Consider the following 25,293-nt stretch of genomic DNA (forward strand, 5'->3'; position numbering starts at 1 on the left):
CAGGCAATGCACAGGGGTCACTCCTGGCTCATGCACTCAGGAATTATTCCTGGTGGTGCTTAGGGGGCCCTATGGGATGCTGGGAATTGAACCAGGTTGGCCGCATGCAAGGTAAATGCCCTCCCCGCTGTGCTCTCGCTCCAGCCCCTGTATGTATATCTTTGAGTTTACATTCTTGGGGAAGTCAAATAAACATCAGTACCGTGTATTTTTTGGCCTGGGATGTGACTCAGTGGTGAAATTGAGGCTACAGTTATTTCTGATATGACAAAAGACAGCCCAAATTTTGATAGTATTGTTAGGGGCGGCAGATCTCTGCCTGGGGGAGGCTCGGAGAGACAAAAGAACAAAACCAAGACAACTCTTTCTGCAAATGCATGGGGTTTATTTAAGCCAATATAGCTATATTGGGACCTTCAATTGTGCCTCAATAGCATGGCATAACTGAAGGCCCCACCTCCAAAAAGCAGGCTGTATTTATACCCTTTTGGGGGAGAAATGAAAATCTCACATATCAAAGGGAATCACATAGGTCACTTAATTTGCATATCTAAACATTTGTTGACAAATGAAAATCTCACATGTCAAAGGGAATCACATCTATATATCAAAGGGGATATATTGGGGGAAAATTACATGTATTGGGGGAAAATTACATGTATTGAATCAAAGGAGAATCATACATATCAAAGAAAATCACAGGTATTGGATCAATAGGAAAACCATAGGAAACCATAGGAAAACCATACAAAAGGGAAAACCACACCTATTTCACTTAATATGCTAATTTCAACATTTGTTGACCTTTCCGAGCAGATGTTTGTTTACAGTTCCTCCGGGCAGTTTGTTGGCCCATTTGGTGACAGAGTCCTGCCCAGAGGAAGGTCCTGAAGACATCTTTCAAAGCAGTCAAGTAGTTACAAAGGGCAACTTCAGCTGTTAACCCTTAACCTGCCCTTCAGTTCTTGACTCTTAACTTGCCCTCCTCTTCAGTATATCAGGGTTTTTTTGGTTTTTTTTTGGGGGGTCATGTAATCTATACACAAGGATATTAAATTTAAAAAAATTTAAATTAATTTTAAAAATTATTTTATTTATTAATTAAATTAAATTTAATTTAATAGATTAAATTAAAATTTAATTAGATTAAATTTAATAAAAATTTAATTTAGTTAAAAATTAAATTTAAATTAAAAATAATTATTAAATTAAAAAAAATTTAAATTCAACAACCAATTGATTTACAAAGTGACTGATAGTTGGGTCAGGCATACCCCTCTCCAACACTGCTTCCACTACCAGTGTCTACTTCTCCCCACCAGTGTTCCCATGCTCGCTCCCTCCCTCCTGCCTACGCCCTTTGACTGGCACATTTCAGAGTTTGGTGGATCTCATGTTTTAGATCTCATGTTTTCAGTGTTGTTGAGACAGACTGTGCTTTGGATCTACAGCGACACCACTCTCCCTCGTCACCGGTATACCCAGAACCCTGACCTGCCCCCCATTACTTCCCTTTCTCTGTCCCTCTTTCTCTGTTCTTCTCAGTCCTCGGGGTGATCTAGGAATCACCCCTGTATTACATTGCCTGGCCCAGTTATCCTGTATACCACAGGTAATTGAGTGTAGGATAACATAGCCTCAGTAGTTTAGGTTTATTGGGTTACTCCCGTTACAGTGCTCCTATTCCTCTTTGTTTATTTGTAGCTTCTTTCTTGGTGTTCTATTGACTTGTAAATAATGTTTTTCTCTTCTCCTTGAGTCCTTTGCATAGTTTATTCAGAGCAAGTCCTTTTTGTATGGACACAGGAAGACTTAACAAATGTTATGCTTTTGTAACCTGGGAGTCATTTGACTCTACATGATATTTTCCTCCAGGGCATCTGTTCTCTTGACCCAAGCCTCAGCTGCCCTTACTTCCTAGCACCCCCAAAGCACGGTCCCGACGTGGGACAAGAAGGACCCAGGGCAAGCGGTGAGTTGTGTGCTACCCTGGCATTGAGATGGGCCTGGCCAAAGTGCCTAATGCTTAACTATAAGTTAAGAGCTTGATCATGGACAAATGCTGTCATGATCCAAACAGTGATACTAGATTTGGACCCTGCTAGGGTGAGGAATGATTAATCTGGCCTGAGTGCTGTGGTCTGAGCCTGTGGCAAGATGTTGCCAGGAGAGCTGCCTTGCAAGCCTCAATGTATCCCTTGCTATGTCCATACAAAAATAACTAGTTTTGAGATGTTAATAAATTCCTGGACTAAGGAAAAGAAAAAAACCTTAAGAGTGAGGAAGGGCTTTGGAGTGCCCTGCCCTCAGGAAGGGCTTTCTTATGTTGATTTGGCTACCTGGCTGGTTGTAGCCTAGAGGGCTAGGTGGGAGAGACAAGTAGGAGGAGAGAGAGAAGCCAGAGAGGAGCAGCAGTTGAGAGTAGATCCAGAGAGAGGCCGGAGCTGGGAGTGCGGGAGATGAGAAAGTTTGAAGATTGAATAAACGGTAACTAATCAGCAACCAGCTTGGTCCTCGTTCTTCCTTCGCCTGTCCTTGACCACCGGCCGTCCCGATCCAGTCCACACACTGCGGTTCCAGAGCACTGAACGCGGGTGGTGAGACAGAGCCGCCCGGAGAGCCCGAGAGTGCTCTCGCCCCTCGGCGAGCTTTAGTTTTTTACAATTGAGGCCGTCTTGCGTTTGCCCTTCTTCTTCTGGCTTCCTTCACTTAGCATGTCATCCAGTTCCAGCCAGGTTTCAGCAAATTGCGTGATTGCATCGACCCTTGCAGCTGCACAATATCCCACTGTGTTGATATACCACATCGCCATAATCTGTTCATCTGTCAGCGGATTCGTATATTGGTTCCATATCTTAGCTGTTGCTCAAAGTGCTGCATTGAGTAATGGTTTTCATATGTCCTTTAAAATGAAATATTTTTTTTTCTTCTTGGGGGTAGATGACCCAAAGTGGAATTGTTGGGTCATACAGCAGCTTAATTCTAAGTTTATTGAGTACTCCCCCGTAGTTTTCCCCAGGGGTTGAGTTGAACCAGGCAACAACACTCCCCCCAGCAGTGGGTGAGAGTTAAATAATGACAATTTTACTGCTTTACCAATTTGTGCTTTTCAAAAAAATTTTTTTTTCTTGCCTTACTGCATTGGCCTTCATTATAGTAGAAAGCATTATAGAAGTCTTATTCTCAGTTATCCCTAAATTCAGTTAAAAATATAAAAGCGTTCCAATTTAAGTGCAGAAATCAACTCTAGCTTTCAAAGATGCAGAAGTCTGACTCTATCGAAAAGTTTCTGTGATTGCTGAAATGAGACGATCCAAACTGTCAGATTATAGGGAAGATTTAAAAACCGGCTGTCAGGTTTTAATGGCCCTGTCAATTTTAGATTTTGCCTCATAATGTCTTTTTCAGAGTGGGAGGAATTGGAAATGGTTCAAAGATGCTTCTGTTGTGATAAATTTTTGTGTGGAAAGTTGAACCCAAAGTACGATAGTAGAATTTATGAAATTCTGAAAATGAAAAAGCTCGGACTCTCCTCCCTTCTTCCTTCTTTCTTTGCTTTCTCCATTTCTCCTTCCTCTCCTCCTCTGTATTGTCGGTAAAGCATGTTAGAATAGTGTTTTTGAAAGGAGAAAAATCGCATTACCTCTCAGTATCTTTAGCATGCTTCTAATTCATATATATATAATGAGAAATCTATTCTGATATATATATATATATATATATATATATATAATGAGAAATCTATTCTGGTGTGGAGACAGCGTGACTCAGTTGAAAGAACTGAACATCAGAAAATCTGGTTCTTTTTTGTATCCTCAGGATATATTCTCAGAAGTGGTATTGCAGGGTCATATGGAAGCTCAATTTCTAGTTTTTGAAAGGCTGGACCAGTCATCTGTATACCTATATATTCATTGCAGCACTGTTCACAATAGCCAAAATATGGAAACAATCCTAGTGCCCTAAAACAGATGACTGATTAAAGAAACTTTGGTACATATATACAATGGAATACTATGCAGCTGTTAGGAGAGATGAAGTCATGAAATTTGCTTATAAATGGATAAACATGGAGAGTATCATGCTAAGTGAAATGAGTCAGAAAGAGAGGGACAGACAGAAGGACTGCACTCATTTGTGGAGTATAGAATAACATAACATGAGGCTGACACCCAAGGACAGTAGATACAGGGGCCAGGGGGATTGCCTCATAGCTGGAACTGTTTCATGAGTGAAGGGGAGAAGGCAGATGGAATAGAAAAGGGATCACTAAGAAAATGATGGCTGGAGGAACTAGTTGGGATGAGAGATGCATGCCAAAAGTAGATAATGGACCAAACATGATGACCTCTCAGTGTCTGTGTTGCAAGCCATAATGCCCAAAAGTAGAGAGAGAGTATGGGGAATATTGTCTGCCTTAGAGGCAGGGGGAGGGTGGGAAAGGGGGGTATATCCGGGATATTGGTGGTGGGGAATGTGCACTAGTGGAGGGATGGGTATTTGATCATTGTGAGATTGTAACCCAAACATGAAAACTTGTAACTATCTCACAGTGATTCAATAAAATTAAAAAGGAAAAAAGAAAATCTGGTTCTGATCTGGTTCCCATCTAAGATATATCACGTCACATCTAAGACGTTGGAAAAATCACTTTCTGAATTTATTTTTTTCCTCAGTAAAAGTGTGGGATCTAGATAAGATTATTTCAATCCTAATTTTCAGTGATCCTAAGTGATGAAGACTTTTTTTTTTTTAGCAAAATAAACACGAATGCAGACTGTAACAGTTATTTGTCATGTTAGATATTCGCTTTCTCAGTACTTGAGTCGCAGCGTGTGGCTTGGCTTCGAAGGTGTTCGCTGTTCCTGTTCTGTGTGTGTGGTGGGGGTCGCTGACACACACGGGAAACAGAGGGCACTTCCTGATCCACGTGTCTTCCTCAGACCCCCGATCAGTCAGTCAAGTAGTGAGCTATAATATTGCTAACAATAGTATCGACGAAGGCAGCGGAGCTACGGTATTGTTAACAATGTCATGAAAGCCGCTGCTTTCTGAAAGAGAGGCCACTGCTGTGCGTTGAAGGAGGAATCGACTATATTATAGGGAGATCGATACCTTCATCCATCTGAGTTAACTGTTCGATAGATCAACAGCATACTTACGGGCTCAGAAAAAAAAAATAATTAGTTGATTTTTAGTGATCTCATCTAGAATTTTATTTTTATTTTATTTTATTTTTTGCTTTTTGGGTCACACCCGGCGATGCACAGGGGTCACTCCTGGCTCATGCACTCAGGAATTACTCCTGGCGGTGCTCAGGGGACCCTATGGGATGCTGGGAATCGAACCCAGGTCCGCCTCGTGTAAGACAAACGCCCTCCCCACTGTGCTATCGCTCCGGCCCCTAGGATTTTTTTAAAAAGGCACTTTTCCCGAGCACCACTTGGGCATAGCCCACCAGGGCCGCCCTGGCACTGCAGGCCCCAAAGCAGCGTCCACTAAAGTGTCACCACCGGGCCCGGAGCACTGTTTGGGAGACCATCATTCAAAAAGAAATACGACATTGTAGCAAGAAGTGATTTCATTTTTGCCAGTATGTAAGATTTGAGGCCTCTTCAAAAGATTATCGGGGGAGTGAGCACTATTTTTTCTGTACTGGTTAGGCCTTTAAAGGTGTCAGTAAGGTGCTAGGGAATTGTAAAAATAACAGAAAGATTGGTTGTCACACAAAATGTGGTTCTTGCTTTGTTGCTGGTTGCAGAAAAGCAGGGATTCTTTGTTCTTCTGCTAAGCCTTCATCTTTCCAGTTTTCTAAAAATCACTTTAGATCTTACTGTTAATTGTAATAAATACCATTCTAAAAAAAAATACCATTCTAGTTTCCAATTGTTAATTGTAGTAAACATTTAATACGAATAATCAAAATGCAAAGGCTATATATAGCTCCGTGACTTTTTAAAAAATAATAATGTAGGAGTACTGCTATTTATTCAGCCGTTGATTAAGGTGATTGAATTGGGCATGAACTCCATGCTCAGTGACTTATTTTACCGAATTGACTATTGCAATGCAGTCATTGATAGATACTGAATATTATTTAGAACAAGAAAGGCCATTTTCATTTTTCCTAAACAAGTACCTCTGAAGGCCACAGTCTCTTATTTGTTTCCCCACACATTGTTCTATGTCTGTCCGTCTCTCTGTCTCGTGTGTGTGTGTGTGTGTGTGTGTGTGTGTGTGTGTGTGTGTGTGTGTGTAGGGTGGAGTAGAGGAAGCACCTTGCCCATTGTACTATCTCTCCACTATTATTATTTTTTTTTCTTACCAAGAAACAAAACCAGAAGCAAAACCAAAAACTGAACTCCCACACCATCTGTTTTGTTGTGTGATTTCTGCTTCGGTTATTTGAGATCTATTCACATGTCGCCTGTGTACTACTTTTCACCACCGCATAATATTCTATCTAGTGTGTCCTATTCTTGGGAGGCATTGGGGTTGTTTAAGGCCTGGACACTGTCAGGATGTGCTGAACGTTGACGTGTGCTGTTCTCTGCTCATTTCCACTGGGCACGAAAATTCCGAGTCAAAACATCAGACATGTTCAGTTTCATTAGAAATCACCAGATTTTCAGAGTTTTGCTGCTTTTATTTCGAGATTATTAGAATTCCAGATGCGCTGAACATCTGTAGTTAGATTCTAAGTATTTTGGGGCCCATGGGGTGGTATCACTCTGGTTCGTAGGATTTTCCTTTGTGACTGCCGAGAACGGACACCTGTTCTCAAGTCCATTACGATGAACTCTTTACCGCCAACCTGTTTCCTTTCTCGCTGCTTTTTCCAAGAAATGTTCTGTATTTTGTAGGATCCCCCCTGTCCGCCTTGTATCCTGCCAAATCACTGATAAAAATGAGAAGTACTGGGGCTGGAGCGATAGCATAGCGGGTAGGGCGTTTGCCTTGCACGCGGCCGACCCAGGTTCGAATCCCAGCATCCCATAGGGTCCCCTGAGCACCGCCAGGGGTAATTCCTGAGTGCATGAGCCAGGAATGACCCCTGTGCATTGCCGGGTGTGACCCAAAAAGCAAAAGCAAAAAAAAAAAAAAAGAGAGAGGTACTGATAGCCTATGTGATGAGAGGCTGATGGGATTCATTCTTTTCATGAGTTTCTCCTATATCTCACAGACACCTTCCATGCATTCATTCCCGTATTCATACTCAGTCTGGGTTCTGCCTTCTGGTCTCCTGGGTGTTCCAGAAAAGTGTGTGACATCACGCAAAGCTATTTTTCACCTGTTGCCACTCCCAAAATAGTTCATGAGTTTAGCCAAAGATCACCAACCAAAGCTCTGGTGTTTTGTTTTGTTTTGAGTCCATTACATTTTCCCCTTTTCCCCATGTATTTATTATTTGTTTGTTTATTATTTATTTATTTATATTTGCTTTCTGGGTCACACCCAGCGATGCTCAGGGGTTACTCCTGACTCTGCACTCAGGAATGACTCCTGGCGGTGCTCAGGGGATCCTATGGGATGCTGGGAATCGAACCCGGGTTGGCCGCGTGCAAGGCAAACACCCTACCCGCTGTGCTATCGCTCCTGCCCCATGTATTTATTTATTTTTGACTGATGCCTTTTATTTATGTTTAAAATATTTTTGAATTTTACTTTTTTTTTTATTGAATCACTGTGAGATAGACCCCTACAAAGCTGTTCACGATTAGGTTTCAATTGTACAATGTCCCAACATCCGTCCCTCCATCAGTGCCGTCTCCCAGCGCCAGAGTCCCCAGGTTCCCTCCCATCACTGCCCCCACTCCCCACCCCCCCCCCCCGCCTGTGTCTATGGCAGGAGCTTTTCTTTGTTCTGTCTCTCTCTATCTCTGTCTCGCTCTTTCTCAAGTCCATTACATTTTATTTTTTTTTATTGAATCACTGTGAGTTTTTTAATTGAATCCTTGAGACCCTTACCAAAGCTCTGTTTTTTAAAAGTAAAATTTTCACTGTATCACTGTCATCCCATTGCTCGTCAATTTGCTCCAGTGGGCACCAGTCACGTCTCCATGGTGAGACTTGTTGTCACTGTGTTTGGCATCTCGAATACGCCACGGGGAGCTTGCCAGGCTCTGCCATGTGGGCAGGATCCTCTCGGTAGCTTGCCGGGCTCTCCGAGAGGGACGGAGGAATCAAACCCGGGTTGGCCATATGCAAGGCAAACCACCCTCCCCACTGTGCTATTGCTCTAGCCTATGCATATGCAAAGTTTGATAAATGCTAGCAAATGTATATAGCTATAGAACCATAATCAAAGAGCACTGCAATGAAGATACCAGGTATTTTTGCCAGTTGAAAATGTTTGCTTGGTCTTTAGTCAGTCTCTCTGCTAATGCCTCGCCCTGGACAGCCACGTTTCTTCTCCTGGCCATTATCAATCAGTTTCCATTTCCAGAATCTAATAGACACAGTGTACAGTATAGTCCACTCGCTGTGCCTCTGAGATTTCTCCGTGCAGTTGGGTCTCTGTGCTCTCTTTGGTTTTAATGCTGGGTGGTAGTTTATGGTAATCTCCCATTTTTCTTGGCATAGTTTATTACCATTTAGCTTTAATTTGTGATTTCAGGCCAGAGAGAGAATACAGTGAGGAAGGTGTTTGCCTTGAGCTGACCCAGTTGATTCCCAGCGCCCCATGTGATTCCCCCAAGCCCTGCCAAAAGAGATCCCTGAGCACAGAGCCACTAGTAAGTAATCCATGAGCACCACGTGGTTTGGTTCCCCCCAGAAAAAAAAAATTGTTCTAATTTCTAGAAACTGGAAATTTTAAAACGATGATCTAGTCTTTTTAATGGGATAGTGAGAATAATTATATATTTCATGAGTGTACTGACATTGGACTTTAAACTTATTATATTTTGGGGGGGGATCACACCCAGTGATGCTCAGGAGTTACTCCAAGGCTCTGTACTCAGGAATTATTCCTGGTGGTGCTTGGGGGACCACATGGGATGCCAGGTTGGCTCTGTGCAAAGCAAATGCCTTCCCAGCTGTACTGTTGCTCCAGCCCCTTTAATGTACTGTTTATGCCATGTTTGTCTTATATGATATTAGACTTTTCTTACTACTCACCTCTGCCACTCTCTATTAGCTATACATTGCAAAAATGTTTTGTTGATCACACAAAAGATAAATCATGCATTCTTGGCTTATTATTATCATCTTAAATAAATACTTTGCTCCCGGACAACACAAGAAAACTTAAATTCCTCTCACTTTATGCATTTTTATGCCTATTGTTTTGTTGTGCATTTGACTCATTTGCATTCCCATCACATAGACACATATATGTGGGATAATTTTTGAGTTTTAAACCACTGGTAGGCTTACTCCCCTGTTTGTGATTTTATGCTGTTACTTCTTTCTGCTTTGCATATACGTATCTGTTATCATTTTTATGCTGCTCAGAGAATTGTCATTAATATTTCTTTAGTGAAAGTCTACTTGTGAAAAATTTTTTGTTATTTGTGAGCCTCATCATCATCATCATCATCATCATCATCATCATCATCATCAACATCCCGTTGATCATCAAATTTCTTGAGCGATCTCAGTAACGTCTCCATTCATCCTAGCCCTGAGATTTTGGCAGCCTCTCTTTACTCGTCCTTCCCAATGGTGCCGCATTGGAGGCTCATCATTTTGTCTTTTATTTTTACAAAGATATTTTCATTTCTAGACTCCTGGATGTTTCAGATGCTATTTCCTTCTTTGCACTCCCACCGTTTCTCTTGAAAGAGGCAGTTAATCTTATTGTGGCTTCTTAAAGGGGGATGCATCTTTCTCCTCGGCTGCAAAATCTTCAAATTCATCTTAGTTTTATTCAACTGTTTTCTTAGGCTGTACTAGATGCCAAATTAAAATGAACGTTTCTACTGCTCAGAATGTTGAATCTGATGCTTGAAGTAGTTTGTCACTGGTGGCACCGGTGCGTTGGGCCCCATGGAGTGGGACTCAGGGCTTTTTCTGGCTCTGTGCTCAGAGGTGACCACTGGCAATGGTCAGGGGACCGTATATGGGGGAATAGAATAGGGAAGCCTGGACGATGCGGTGGGGAGTGAACACTGTGATGAAGGACATGATGACAGCAATGCTTGGTGCATGAAACCTTACCATGAACAGTTTTGTCAGTGACGGTACTTAACAATTTAAAAAAGGGAAGAAAAAAATAGAAAAATTTTTGTGGCTGAGTGTTACGGACCTCGCTTATGTCTGCCCTTCACTTCTGTTTCGAAAGCTTCTTTCATCATTGTTGATACCAGGTCGGACAAAAGGGATTCCCGGGAAATTGGATCTCTCTCTGACCCTCCTCACACGGACAGCCTAGGAGACAGAGCTCCCGGGAAGAGAACAGTGGCATTTCATAGGTGGGTTTGATGTAGGCAGGTAGCTAGGGAAAGGCCCTGGACAATGAAACTTAGATTAACAAAGTCTCTTGGAAGGAGAATCCTGAGACTGACCCACCCTGTGGATACAGAAAACAGACCTGATAAGACCTTCAGCAGACCCTGAGGAGGTTGGACCCCTCCCCATGAAGTTCCTCGAATTCCCTCGACCTCTCCCTTAATCTGATTAAAATGTGATCCAGCCTAAAGAAGACCGTCACCACTCCCAGCCTCCCTAGTAACCTCCTTAGCAATGGACTTTTACCTGGAAAGAAGCCCCCACGTGGGGGCAGGTTGAAGAAACCCTCTAAAAGACACATTGAACAAAGGAAGTGCGCACATATGCTGCCTGAGCCCATGTGCTGCTTGTGCCCACGTGGCCAAGCACATGTGGTGCCCGAGCACATGTGTCTCCCGCATCTCCCCCCTTGAGATGTGTACTTTCATGCTTTCGTGTCCAGTGCTAGGGTGTGTGTAGAGCTTCCTCCACCTTTGGAGAAGCCGCATTCTCTCTTGAGCATGTTCTTCTTACTATTCTCTCTCCCACTTATCCTTACTCCTTCCCTCGGAAACCTCTAAATAAAATCTATTGACTTCACTACTTGTCTACTCCTGAAATTCTTTTCCGGGAGCGAGACAAGAACCCAGTAACTCTGGGTCCCGGGTGGTAGAGGCGGTTGGGGAGAAAGTGACCATCTTTATCCTCCCCACTTTATGTAAGTCACCCATGGGGCCCCCCCGACATCAGGTTTTTCTCCTGAAGCCAAAAAGGGGAAGGTCAGGTTTGCGGTGCTCGCGACTGGGGAACAGAGGGAGTGACGTGTCCCGCTCTCCTGCGGTTGCAGGGCGTTTTTCACATTGCTTTCATGCTCGGTCCTCTCCCAGCTGTTCTTTGGAAGCAGCTTTGTCCTTCCCGTGGACCCTGCAGTCTCAGCTGAAAGGCAACTCACAGCCCTGCAGCTCTGCAGGGGAGAACGGGGTGGGGGGATGAGGGTGGTCCAAGTACAAGGAATGCAAGAATCTGTGTCCTGAGGCCTGGCTTATTGTCACTCCTTTTATTTTATTTTTGTTTGTTTGGGGGTCACACCCGGCAGTGCTCAGGGCTTACTCCTGGCTCTGAGCTCAGGGATCACCCCCAGCTGGGCTCGGGGTGCCAGGGTTGAAACCTGGGCAGTTGCACACAGGACAAACACCCTACCCACTGTGCAATAGTCTGGCCCCAGATAGCTACTCTTTGAAAGCCTAGTTTGGAGGAAGAGTAGAAAAGTAAGATAACTTTGCAAAATTAGCAAGGAGAAGGAAAACGAACAGGTAAAGATAAACACAAGGAGCTTTCAAGTAAAATGTTGCATGCTTCCTGAATTTATTTTTTTTCTCAAAAATTGAGGATTGATTCTCTGCTTCCATTCAAATGACTTGAATATCCTAAATAATAAGATTTCAGTTATTCCTGAATGGGTTAGCTGTAGAATTATGGGGGCTTCCTACTTGCATATTGATAGCGACACAGTTGACAGCAACTTCTCTTTTCCTTCCTTCCTTCCTTCCTTCCTTCCTTCCTTCCTTCCTTCCTTCCTTCCTTCCTTCCTTCCTTCCTTCCTTCCTTCCTTCCTTCCTTCCTTCCTCTCTCTCTCTCTCTCTCTTCTTTCTTTCTTTCTTTCTTTCTTTCTTTCTTTCTTTCTTTCTTTCTTTCTTTCTTTCTTTCTTTCTTTCTCTCTCTCTCTCTTTCTTTCTTTCTTTCTCCCTTTCTTTTTAAAATTGAATCACTGTAGATAGACCCTTACAAAGCTGTTCATGATCGGGTTTCAGTCACACAGTGTTCCAGCACCCGTCCCTCCACCAGGGTACATTTCCCAGCACCAGTGTCCCCAGTTTTTCTCCGACCACCCCTACCCCACTCCCACCCTGCCTCTATAGCAGGCACTTTTCTTCCCATTCTCTCCCTCCCTCTTTCCTTCCTCACCCCCAATCTTGGGCATCGTGGTTTGCAATACAGATACTGAAACATTATCAGGAATATCCCTTTACCCACTTTCAACACTCAGTTCATGTCCCATGTGATCATTTCCAGTGATTCTTGTCATCCTGGTCCCTCCTTTATCTCACCCACCCACACACACTTGGTAGCTTCCAACCATTGATCAGGCCTCCAAAGTTGGCAGCATCTTTATAACAATATCTTCTAATCAATAGCAATTTTGCTTTTCTTAGGCCACTTCAGAAACGAGTCGGCTTAGCATGCTCTCCAGGCCCGTGTTCTCTCTTGGGCACGAATCTCGCTTGCTTGTTGCTGTGCCTCGTTGCTCACCTGGTGCACGGAGAAGCCTGTGTTCTCTCTCGAACGCGTACTTTCCCCTTCTTGTTTTTTTCTGTTTAGGTCACACCCGGCGATGCTCAGGGCTTGATCCTGGCTCTGCACTCAGAAATCGCTCCTGGCAGTGCTCGGGGGACCTTATGGGATGCTGGGGATCGAACCCGGGTCAGCCGCATGCAAGGCAAATGCTCTCCCCACTTGACTGTAGCTCCGGCCCCACTTTTTGCTTTTTGGGTCACACCCGGCAGATGCACAGGGGTTACTCCTGGTTCTACACTCAGGAATTACTCCTGGCGGTGCTCAGGGGACCATATGGGATGCTGGGATTCGAACCCAGGTCTCCAGCCCCTACCCTCACATCTTTTTAAAGTTTCAATAAGAACAGTCTTGCTTTCCCCACCCCATCCCCCAAAAGAAATGATTTTAACTTAATTCTATATATGAATCACTATATCACTGTCATCTCGTTGCTCATCAATTTGCTCGAGCGGGCGCCAGTCACGTCTCCATGGTAAGACTTGTGACTGTGTTTGGCATATTGTATACGCCACGGGGAGCTTGCCAGGCTCTGCCGTGCCGGCGGGATCCTCTCGGTAGCTTGCCGGGCTCTCCGGGAGGGGCAGAGGAATCGAACCCAGGTCGGCTGTGTGCAAGGCGAACGCCCTCCCCACTGAGCTATCGCTCCAGCCATATATAAATATGTGAGTTTAAAATATTTTAAGTGCGCATATATGAAGATACATGCGGTCCATCCTAACTGTTCATAGAGTCCATGTTTGTTTTTACGTTGCGTAACCAAACTTGGGTACCCCGTTAGGTAGTCACTAAGAGCCAGAAACCATAGAGGACCGTAGTGAAGACTGCACATAGTGAAGACTGCACCCTGGAGCTGAGATGCCCGAGTTTGAATTCGGGCTCTGTGTGTCCTTAGGTGACCTGGACGACTTAACGCCTGTGCTGCCTCAGTTTCATCATCTGTCCAGCAGAGAAGTTCGTGGTACTTTGTCTAGAGAGTTGTAAGAATTAAGTAACATGTGTCAACACCTTGAGGGACGGGTGGCAGTTATTAGTCGATCAATGTTAGTGTCTGTATAAAAGAGAAACATACGCTAAAAATTAATTTGAAAGGCCAGAAAGATAGCAAAGAGCTTAGAGCACTTGCCGTGCACATAATTTATTTTGTCCAGCCGTTGGCACTGTTATGGTCCCCGGAGTGCCCCTGGGTGTGGCCCCAAATGGATGAAAACCTGAAAAACCATTTGTGTCCACAAGTGTTATATTAACCTTGTCTTTAAACGTGATCTAGGGACTGGAGCGATAGCACAGCGGGGAGGGCGTTTGCCTTGGATTCAGCTGACCCGGATTCGATTCCCAGCATCCCATAGGGTCCCCTGAGCATGGCCAAGAGTAATTCCTGAGTGCAGAGCCAGGAGTAACCCCTGTGCATCGCCGGGTGTGACCCAAAAACAAAACAAAACAAAACAAAAAAACAAAAACGTGATCTAAAGGCCCCAAATGGATATATGCAAAATATATCCATTTTGCATATTCTGACATGACCTCAGATAGTGGCTCTTGGGAATCGTCTCCCAGGCCGACTAAGAGCGTTTTTCTTTTTAGTTTGTCAGTAGGTTTTACACATTTCAGTCTCGCTTCTCTCCGTGTGACATAATCATTTAAGGATGGGTGCCAAGAACAAAAATCCAGAAGCTGATTTGTTTATTTGCTTTGAACTCCTGTTGTCAGAAGCTCGTTGTCGATGATAGATGAAATCGTTTCTCTGTCTCGCAAGTGGCAAGTAGCTGTCCACAGATGTCAGCTTCCGCCAGTGAGGAGAGCATCTGTCTTTTCCCGTCTCAGCAGAACTCTCAGGCGTGTATTGAAGAAATGGGGAGACAGCTCAATATTTAGGCTGGGGCTTAGAGAAACACCTGACATGCAGTATGAGCGGAACTACTTTCCGCAATTTCCAGTAAGTCTGCAAGACATCATTTCCTCTGGCAGTGCCGGAAGGCTAGATGGGAAGTCTGTTTTGGAGGGGAGGATCAGTTCTTGCTTGTCCACAACGCCTTGCAGCCTCCCTCCCTCTCCTTCCTCTCCCTCTCCCTCTCTCCTCCTCCTGTTCCCTCTCTCCCCCTCCCCCTCCCCTTTCCTCTCCCTCTCCCCCTCCCTCTCCACTTTGTGGATAACTTACCCATACACAAAAAAATGTTTCTATACTTTTCTTAAGAATACTTATATATATATGTATATATATATGTAATATGTAATATATGTATATATACATATATATGTATATTTTGCTTTTTGGGTCACACCCGGCGATGCACAGGGGTCACTCCTGGCTCTGCACTCAGGAATTACTCCTGGCGGTGCTCAGGGGACCCTATGGGATGCTGGGAATCGAACCCAGGTTGGCCTCGTGCCAGGCAAACGCCCTACCCGCTGTGCTATCGCTCCAACCCCAAGAATACTTACATTTTATATAAATATTAGCTCTCTCCTCTCCTCCTTTTCCCTCTCCCTCTCCTTCCCTCCTTCCCTCTCTCCCTGTCTCTCTTTTCCTCTCTGTCTCACTCCATTTCTTTCTCTTTTTCTCTCTTCCTCACTCTCCCTCTCTCCCTTTCTCTCTCTCTCTCCCTTTCTTTTTCTCTGTCTCTGTCTCTCTCTAAATGTTTTCTGATTTCCCTTTTTTTTTTTTTTTTTTTTGCTTTTTGGGTCACACCTGGTGATGCACAGGGGTTATTCCTGGCTCTGAACTCAGGAATTACTCCTGGCGGTGCTCAGGAGACCATATGGAATGCTGGGAATCGAACCTGGGTTGGCCGAGTTCAAGGCAAACGCCCTACCCGCTGTGCTATCACTCCAGCCCCTCTAATTTCTTTTTTATTCTCTCTGAGACCGGCTTCTTTCATCTGTAAATGTGCCAGTCTGATAAAATACTATTGTGTGTTGCCCATTCCTTGGACACCAGAGAAATTCTCTACTTCCAAACAAACCTTTAGGTTTGCGTGTGAGAGATTATTTGGGGAAGAGCAAGGGTTGTCGACCAAATGGAATCATATTAAGAATATCAAGGGCAGTAATGGTTATTGTGTGCTTGAGATTGGCAAACAAAGTCGCATTACCCCAGAGGAAAAACTCTCAAAGTTAGCATTCCTACCGTGGATAACTGTTATCCACCAAGGAAACGTCCGATGCTTCCATACTTCTTTTATTAAGAAGACTTATATTTTATATAAGTGTTAGTGCCATCAAGATTTCTCATTGCCAACTGTCTGTTTTCAGGTCTATGTTTAGCCTATAGTCAGTGTTAATAAATATATTACATAAAGAAATAAAAATTCTTCTTTCCTAAACCAGAAGTCACGGATTTAAAAAAAAAAACGATCCAACTTCCTTTGATCTTTGTAATTGGCCTCATAAAGCAGTGTTTGATGTTTAATAGTCACATCAATTCATCCTGGCCCTTCCCTCACGAGCAACCTGTGTCCATTTGTTCAGTTGTGTGTTACTTTGACTTGGTACAGCTCTTCCTATCAGTGACGCCCTAAAGTAGGAGTCAGTTTCTTGTCATTTGTTTTTGAGGATGTGGAGTCTTCCCTTCCATCTCCTTAACCCCCCATACAAATCAGAGTGTGTCGGCAATTCTTACCCTCCCATGGATCAAGGACGTAAAAGAGTAAAATGTGAAACTTTCTTTTTTATTTTTATTTATTTATTTATTTTGCTTTTTGGGTCACATCCGGCGATGCTCAGGGCTGACTCCTGACTCTGCACTCAGGAATCCCTCCTGGCAGTGCTCGGGGGGGGGGGGGGACCCTATGGGATGCTGGGAATAGAACCTGGGTCGGCTGCATGCAAGGCAAACGCCCTCCCCGCTGTGCTATGGCTCCGGCTCCATGGGAAACTTTCTGAACAAAGTGAATCTATATGATTGCCTTCGTCTGTCTAGATCTAACAAAAACACCAGTGGCTGGAGCGTTAGGCCTTTGCCCACTGTGCCAAGGAGCTGAAGATGCAGATCGCATTTGGCGAGGCCCCGTTTCCTCGATCAGAGGAGGCCGTCTTCTTGCACAGGTGGCAAGGAGGCTCTTTGAGTTCTCCTTATTTTTCTATTTAAAAAAATAGTGCTTTTTGGGGCTGAAGAGATAGCACAGCGGGTAGGGCGTTTGCCTTGCACGCAGCCGACCCGGGTTCAAATCCCAGCATCCCATATGGTCCCCTGAGCACCACCAGGAGTAATTCCTGAGTGCAGAGCCAGGAGTAACCCCTGTGCATCGCCGGGTGTGACCCAAAAAGCAAATAATAATTAATAATAATAATAATAATAATAAAACAGTGCTTTTTTTGGGTCACATCCGGCAATGCTCAGGGCTGACTCCTGGCTCTGTACTCAGGAATTGCTGCACACCCAACAGTGCTTAGGACTGACTCCTGGCTCTGTGCTCAGGGACCACTTCTGGTCAAGGGCTCCCATGTGGGGTTCCCGGGCTTGACTTGGGGCTGGCCTCATGCCAGGCAAGCCCCTTACCCACTGTGCACTCTCTCTTTCCCTCTGAGGTCTCCTCCATAGGGACACTAGTTCCATTCTTGAACATTCTTTCTCATGGCCTAATCCTCTCCTAGTTTCCCCACTTGTTGATACTATGGGCTGGAGCGATAGCACAGCGGGTAAGGCATTTGCCTTGCATGCAGCCGACCCGGGTTCGATTCCTCCGTCCCTCTCGGAGAACCCGGCAAGCTACCGAGAGTATCCCGCCCACCCGGCAGAGCCTGGCAAGCTCCCCATGGTGTATTCGATATGCCAAAAACAGTCACAACAAGTCTCACCATGGAGACGTGACTGGTGCCTGCTCGAGCAAATCGATGAGCAACGGAATGACAGTGACAGTGACAGTTGATACTGTGATGTAGTGACTTCAGATCAGTGTGTGTGGGGTGGGATACTTACAACTCTTCGATCCGTAGCGGTTATGTAAGAGAAGGTTTTAAGGGTTCAGGCTTTGTATTCAAAGGTACTGAATTCAAATCTTGGCTCTAACTGCTGACTGGCTGTGCCCTTATTGAGGGTGGCTGCCTTGAGCCTCTACTGCAGAATTCTGTATTTCGTCCTCTTGTTTCCCCTTGCATTGTCGTGTAAGCTGCACTCTTGCAGAAGGATTCTCCACTGCCTTCCCCAGAATTCCTACCCCGACTTTCTCATTGCTGCAGTCTCCCTAGCCTGGCCTCTGGTGCACCAGCCAGTAAGACAGTAGCTGTACACTCACATCTCGGTCATCCTGCCAATGTCACCCCCTCCCCCCCGCCTTGTCATCCTGATGGGCTTGTTCTCCCTTCTGGTTTCTTCCTGCTTTTGTCTGACTCTCCGATGCTCTCGGATGGGTTTTGTTTGTTCAGATACGCTCTAAGTTCGTTCTTCGGGGAGAAATTGCTCCAGTGTGATTGGTCCAAATGGAAATTGCTCCAGCACAGAACGGCGTCCAGATGATTTTAGAAGTCAGCCCAATCAGTCATCAGGCCAGAAAAGCAATTGCCCTGAGGACTGGGAGCGCAGAAGGTGCAAAGGGAGACTCGATTTGAACAGAGGATGCTCAGAAAGACCTTAGACCACATCATAAGCAGTGTCTGGAAGATCTCCAAGGGGAAGAACTTGCTAGAACATTGTGTTTTCCTGCCATGAATCAGATTCCATTAGTGGTTAGTAAAATTAATTTAGCAATTGGCCTCTGCAAAATTAGTTTTGCTGCTAACCTAACCCCACACCGTAAGTAGGAAGTAGAATCAATGCTTCTTGGTTTGCATTTTGTTCCCTACTCCTCCAGGGAAACTGGTCTGTGGAGTCGCCAACTTAAGAGTCAGTCACCTGAGTGACCTTCAGTTTGTAGGGAACTCCTCTTTTGGGTTTGGGTTTTTTTTTTGTGTGTGTGTGTGTGTTTTTATTTTGCTTTTTGGGTCACACCCAGCGATGCTCAGGGCTGACTCCTGGCTCTGCCCTCAGGAATCACTCCTGGCGGTGCTCAGGGGACCCTCTGGGATGCCAGGATTGAATCCTGACCATCCATGTGCAAGGCAACCGCCCTCTCCCCCTGTGCTATCGCTCTGGCCCCTGGGAACTCCTCTTTTCACACAAGAAAGAAGATAAATAGCATAGTTCTTAATAAATGTAAAATACATTTAAGTAAAGAAACTTAACATTTGTCTAGACATATTGATCGTGGAAGAGTCAAGAGTTCCAGGGACCAACTTAGACACTTTTCCTGGGGGCGGGAGAGCCTGAAGGATGTATTTATTACTCATGGAACGTGCTTGCAGCAACAAATCCAAGAGTTCCTTGTTCACAGGAGAGGAAGGGATGGAGTGTGATTAGGGACGCTCCAAATTGGGCAGTATTAACACCATTTCCCATTTTTCCCCCTTTTGGTCCTTCTCTGTTCTTCATGTTTTTTTTTGTTTTGTTTTGTTTTTTTGGTTTTTTTGGTTTTTTTTTTTTTTGCTTTTTGGGTCACACCTAGCAATGTACAGGGGTTACTCCTGGCTCATGCACTCAGGAATCACCCCTGGCGGTGCTCAGGGGACCCTATGGGATGCTGGGATTTGAACCCAGGTCGGCCATGTGCAAGGCAAACGCCCTACCCGCTGTGCTATCACTCCAGCCCCTGTGTTCTTCATGTTAATAGCCTATTTTTATGTAGTGTGTGTGTGTGTGTGTGTGCGTGTACACACACACACAGACACACACTCCTGAGGTCCAGAGTTCTTCCCCTGCACCCCTTGCACCTCCCCCAGTACTGCCAGGTGAATCCCATTTTTGGGTCGACACCAGCCAGGCGCGCCCCATTCCCAGGCAGAGGGCCTCACCTCTGTGCGTGACCCTCTGGATAAGAGCCACGCCTTAGAACTCCCCCTTGAACCCCAAACTCTTTGTTCTCCCTCCCCACAGTCTCCTTGGCCTGACCAAAATGGTCTTTCCAGTGGAACTTAGGGGTTGCAGCTCTAGGACAGTGGGGAGGGCGTTGGCCTTGCACGCAGCTGACCGGGGTTTGATTCCCAGCATCCCATAGGGTCCCCCGAGCACCGCCAGGAGTGATCCCTGAGTGCAGAGCCAGGAGTCAGCCCTGAGCATCGCTGGGTGGGACCTAAGAGAAAAAAAATTGAACTTAGGTGCTCTCACGTTCTTTTTATCACCAGATTCTAAAGAAGTCCCATGGAGAGATGGGACATGGAGAATTGTTTGAGGGTTGAGGAGCCGGGCGGGCCTGGGGACGGACTCTGTGCTCAGAGCCCGAGCACTGCAGTGGGGCAGCTCTGGGGAAGGGGCGCGTCCCAGAGCCCAGCCAGGAGCCCCTCTGAGCCGCCATGGTGACTGCTGCCCTTGTCCTCCCTGCACAGGCGTACTCCGTCCACGATGAAGACATCGGCTACTGCCAAGGACAGTCTTTCCTCGCCGCGGTCCTGCTGCTGCACGTAAGTCGTGTTCCGTGGGCTACACGGACTTGATCCTCTTTTCCCACCAACGGATGGAGATGACATGTGGCGTATCATCTTTGTTTGTCTTTTCTTTCTTGTCTCTTTCTCTTTTTCTCTCTTCCTCTCCCTCACTCTCCTTCTCTCCCTTTCTTTCTCTCTGTATCTGTCTCAATGTTTTCTGATTTTTTTTTTCTGCTTTTTGGGTCACACCTGGCAATGCACAGGGGTTACTCCTGGCTCTGCACTCAGGAATTACTCCTGGTGGTGCTCAGGAAACCATATGGGATGCTGGGAATCGAACCTGGGTTGGCTGCATTCAAGGCAAACGCCCTACCCGCTGTGCTATCACTCCAACCCCAAGAATACTTATATTTTATATTTATATAAATATTAGCTCTCTCCTCTCCTCCTTCTCCCTCTCCCTCTCCTTTCCTCCTTCCCTCTCTCCCTATCTTTCTCTTTTTCTCTCTGTCTCATTCCATTTCTTTCTTTTTCTCTCTTCCTCTCCCTCACTCTCCCTCTCTTTCTTTCTCTCTCTATCTCCCTTTCTTTTTCTCTGTCTCTGTCTCTCTCTAATTGTTTTCTGATTTTTTTTTTTTGCTTTTTGGGTCACACCGGGTGATGCACAGGGGTTATTCCTGGCTCATGCACTCAGGAGACCATATGGGATGCTGGGAATCGAACCTGGGTTGGCCGGTTCAAGGCAAACGCCCTACCGGCTGTGCTATCACTCCAGCCTGATTCTGATTTTTTTGGTCTACTCTGTGGTTGGGCTTTCGCCTTTCACGCGGCCGACCCGTGTTCGATTCCTTCGCCCCTCTCGGAGAGCCCGGCAAGCTACCGAGAGTATGGAGCCCGCACGGCAGAGCCTGGCAAGCTACCTGTGTGTATTGGATATGCCAAAAACAGTAACAATGAGTCTCTCAATGAGAGACGTTACTGGTGCCCGCTCGAACAAATCGATGAGCAACGGGATGACAGTGACAGTGACTCTGTCTCTTTAATATAACAATATTTATGGAGTGTCAGTTATCAGTTCTTGGCCTACAAAATAGAATTGCAGATGGGAGTAAAGTATTATTTGTGGGGAATTTTTTTTGGAGGAATTTTTTTTTTTTTTGGAGGGGTGGGTTCACACCTGATGATGCTCAGGGGTTCCTCCTGGCTCTGCACTCAGGAATTACTCCTGGCGGTGCTTGGGGGACCTTATGGGATGCTGGGAATCGAACCCGGGTCAGCTACGTTTAAAGCAAACACCCTCCCTACTGTGCTATTGCTCCAGGCCCTATTTTTTGTATTTTTAAAAGGCCTCATGGCACACACAGCATATACACAATGTCGGCACTTGCTTATTATTATTATCAATCGTTGAGGCACTGCACCCGGCAGTGTTTGGGGGTGGGGTGGGGAGAGGCACCTCACCTATGCTCGGCCCTCGTGCCAGCTCTTCAGCTTCCCTTTGTTACATGCCTAAAATGAGTTTTGTCATGTTAACTACATGACATCTGTGCCAAGTGAAAGCAATCGAGAACAGAGAGGAGAATTAGCCAACCCGGCTCTGTCAGAAGATTCAGAAAAGACTTTCTGAAGGAGGCGGCAGCTTTGCCAAGCCACAAATAGTTGCGGCTGGGGGAGGCAGGAGGGGCCGGGAAGAAGTGGAGGTTCCTACACACAAGGGGCCAACACGCGGGAGTGTATGGAAACACGGGAGCTACAGCACGGAAAGGGAGCCGTGTCAAATCAGGTCCCCCGGAATCATGTGCAGTGAAAAGTAAAATTGGTCAGATGGGGGGCTGGAGCCATAGCACCTCGGGGAACGTGTTTGCCTTGCACGCAGCCAACCCGGGTTTGATCCCCGGCATCCCATAGGGTCCCCCGAGCACCGCCAGGAGTAATTCCTGAGTACAGAGCCAGGAGTCCGCCCTGAGCATCGCCAGGCCTGACCAAATAACAACACAAAAAGAATGGATCGGGTGTTTAAAGGACTGAGAAGGAAGAGGAATCTTTGATGAAGTTCTGATTCTCCACTAGGAGGGGACAATAGACGATATTAAATGTAACAGAGGGGCTGGAGCAATAGCACAGCGGGTAGGGCGTTTGCCTTGCACGCGGCCGACCCGGGTTCGATTCCCAGCATCCCATATGGTCCCCTGAGCACCGCCAGGAGTAATTCCTGAGTGCATAGCCAGGAGTAACCCCTGTGCATCGCCGGGTGTGACCCAAAAAGCAAAAAAAAATAAATAAATGTAACAGAGGGGTCTGGCAAATTTAAAACAACCATTTCTCTTTTTTGCTCATTTTTGGGCCATGCCCAGCTGTGCTCAGGGCTTACTCCTGACCCTGTCCTCAACATCATTCCTGATGCCAGGGATCGAACCTGAGCTGGCCACATATAAGGCAAGTTCAGTTTCTGTGGCACTATCTCTCCAGCCCTGCCCCCCCTACACACACACACACACACACACACACACACACACACACACACACACAACATTTCTTTTTCTTTTTTTCTTAATTTTTAAAATCTTATTGAATCACCGTGAGATAGGTACAAGCTTTCATGTTTGGGTTACAGTCTCACAATGATCAAACACCCATCCCTCCACCAGTGCACATTCTCCACCACCAATATCCCCGGTATACCCCCCTTCCCCACCCTCCCCCTGCCTCCATGGCAGACAATATTCCCCATACTCTCTCTCTACTTTTGGGCATTATGGCTTGCAACACAGACACTGAGAGGTCATCACGTTTGGTCCATTATCTACTTTCGGCATGCATCTCCCATCCCGACTGGTTCCTCCAGCCATCATTTTCTTAGTGATCCCTTCTCTGTTCCATCTGCCGTCTCCCCTCCGCTCATGAAGCAGGCTTCCAGCTATGGGGAAATCCCCCTGACCCTTGTATCTACTGTCCTTGGGTGCCAGCCTCATGTGATGCTACCCTACACTCCACAAATGAGTGCAGTCCGTCTATGTCTGTCCCTCTCTTTCTGACTCATTTCACCTAGCCTGATACTCTCCATGTTTATCCATTTATAACCAAATTTCATGACTTCATCTCTCCTAACAGCTGCATAGTATTCCATTGTGTAGATGTACCAAAGTTTCCTTAACCAGTCATCTCCAACAAGCATTTCTTCGAGCATTTGCGTTCTGGGAATCAAGAGCAGTTAACGTAGATGCATGGTCCTGATTCTGGTATCTTGGTGTGAACGCTGCTTGTGTTGTTCAGATTCACTGCCCCTCCATCACTGTCCTGATGTCATTTCTGGTCTTCCCTCCTCCTCTTGCCCCCTGTTCCTCGTCTCCACTCCCCTCTGTAACCTCAGTTCTGTACACAAAGTTCTCCTTAGGTGTTGTACATTCCTTTCTGTTAATATGTCACGGTGATATTTATTGTTTTATTTTATTTTATTGGCTTTCTGGGTCACACCTGTTGATACTCAGGGATTACTCCTGGCTCTGCACTCAGAAATTACTCCTGGCGGTGCTCAGGGACCAAATAGGATGCTGGGGATCGAACCCGGGTCGGCCATATGCAAGGGAAGGCTCCCTCCTCGCTGTACTATCGCTCCGGCCCTAGGGTACTATTTAGAGAGAAATACAAAAGATCCTTTATTAACAAAATAGCCAAAGTGTTCAAATCAAAGGCAGCTGTAAAAATTTGCACACACTGTGTATTAATAGAATTACACAGTTGTTTCCATGGCTTATACAAAATAATGAAATAAAGAAATGCCTTTAAAATTATTGAGAAAAAATTAATGCAGTACTGTTAGTGAAAAACACAGTATATTGTAAATTTTCATTGCTCATGTGTGATGATTTTGTTAGAATATTTCATTAACCCATTCACCAACCAATTTAAATAGAATTTATAATTTTTCCCATTTTTTTTCTTGTATGAATTGACAGATAAAAGAATACAGTGAAACTTAATTCACTAAAGCACTGTATCAGGTTCTAGAGAGATACATAATTAGGGTCTTACTGGCTAATTTTTTTTATCAGTTATATAAGTGGTTACTTCTATTTTGCTGCCAGACATTTTTTTGGCAACTCCACATTAATCATTGTCGGAATCTGATTCTTTGGGGAATTCTATCTTTTCCTCTCTCATGGTCATTTATATTTCACATTCACTGCCTAACAAGAAAAATAGACCAAAAATAAAATTATTTCAAAAACAAAAATTTTGAACTTCAAGGTTTTTTCCATGTCCTAAATAGTTTTCAAGAAGCAATTATCCTCTCCTGGTGCTTGAAAATTTCTAGAAGCTTTAATAATAATGTTGTATTATGTAGCATTGGGCTTGAGCGATAGCACAGCAGGTAGGGCATTTGCCTTGCACACAGCTGACCCAGGTTCGATTCCTCCGTCCCTCTAGGAGAGCCCGGCAAGCTACCGAGAGTATCCCGCCCACTTGGCAGAGCCCAGAAAGCTCCCTGTGGCATATTTGATATGCCACAAATAGTCACAACAAGTCTCACCATGGAGACGTTACTGGTGCCCGCTTGAGCAAATCGATGAATAATGGGACGACAGTGATACAGTGATTATGTAGCATCATTTATTATAGTAGATCCTGCAATATCTACGGATGTAGTTGACAATTGGAAAAGAATCTTATGTCACATATTACTTATAACATTAAAGTGTTCCACTGCCTTTGAAGCTAAATATGCAATAGTAATCACTGACACAGTCGTTGTATTTAATTGGAAGTATGTGCTTTATTTACTATAAAATATATAATGTTTTAGATACTTTTAATATATGGGGGGGTCACACTTCTGTGTTCGAGGGTTTACTCCTGGTCCTGTGCTCATGGCTCACTCATGGTAGGCGTAGGGGATCATATGGGGTGCCAAGGATCGAACCCAGGTCAGCTGCATGCAAAGCTAGCGACTTACCAGCTCTCCTGTCTCTCCAGTGCTAACTAGTAATTTTAATGTTTTTATAACATATTGTCAAGTAGACTTATTGGTCACTACAGAGTTTATGCCTTCTTTTATTAGATTAAAATTATGTGTGAACACTGATTTTATCATGCACAAAAGCTTTGTAGTTCTTT

The 25,293-nt window shown here is 45.1% G+C and overlaps 1 protein-coding gene across 2 annotated transcripts in view; it reads left to right on the forward strand.

Moving 5' to 3' along the window:
* Positions 1-25,293, forward strand: part of RABGAP1L (RAB GTPase activating protein 1 like) — a 401,062-nt gene that overhangs the window by 211,599 nt on the left and 164,170 nt on the right. For both annotated transcript variants that reach the window (XM_055120168.1, XM_055120167.1), the window contains exon 15: positions 20,140-20,214. In XM_055120168.1, the coding sequence (XP_054976143.1) occupies positions 20,140-20,214 (75 nt within the window). The remainder of the gene's footprint in view (positions 1-20,139; positions 20,215-25,293) is intronic.

This window comes from Sorex araneus, chromosome X (genome assembly GCF_027595985.1).
Source record: "Sorex araneus isolate mSorAra2 chromosome X, mSorAra2.pri, whole genome shotgun sequence".
In the NCBI taxonomy this organism is placed as follows: domain Eukaryota; kingdom Metazoa; phylum Chordata; class Mammalia; order Eulipotyphla; family Soricidae; genus Sorex; species Sorex araneus.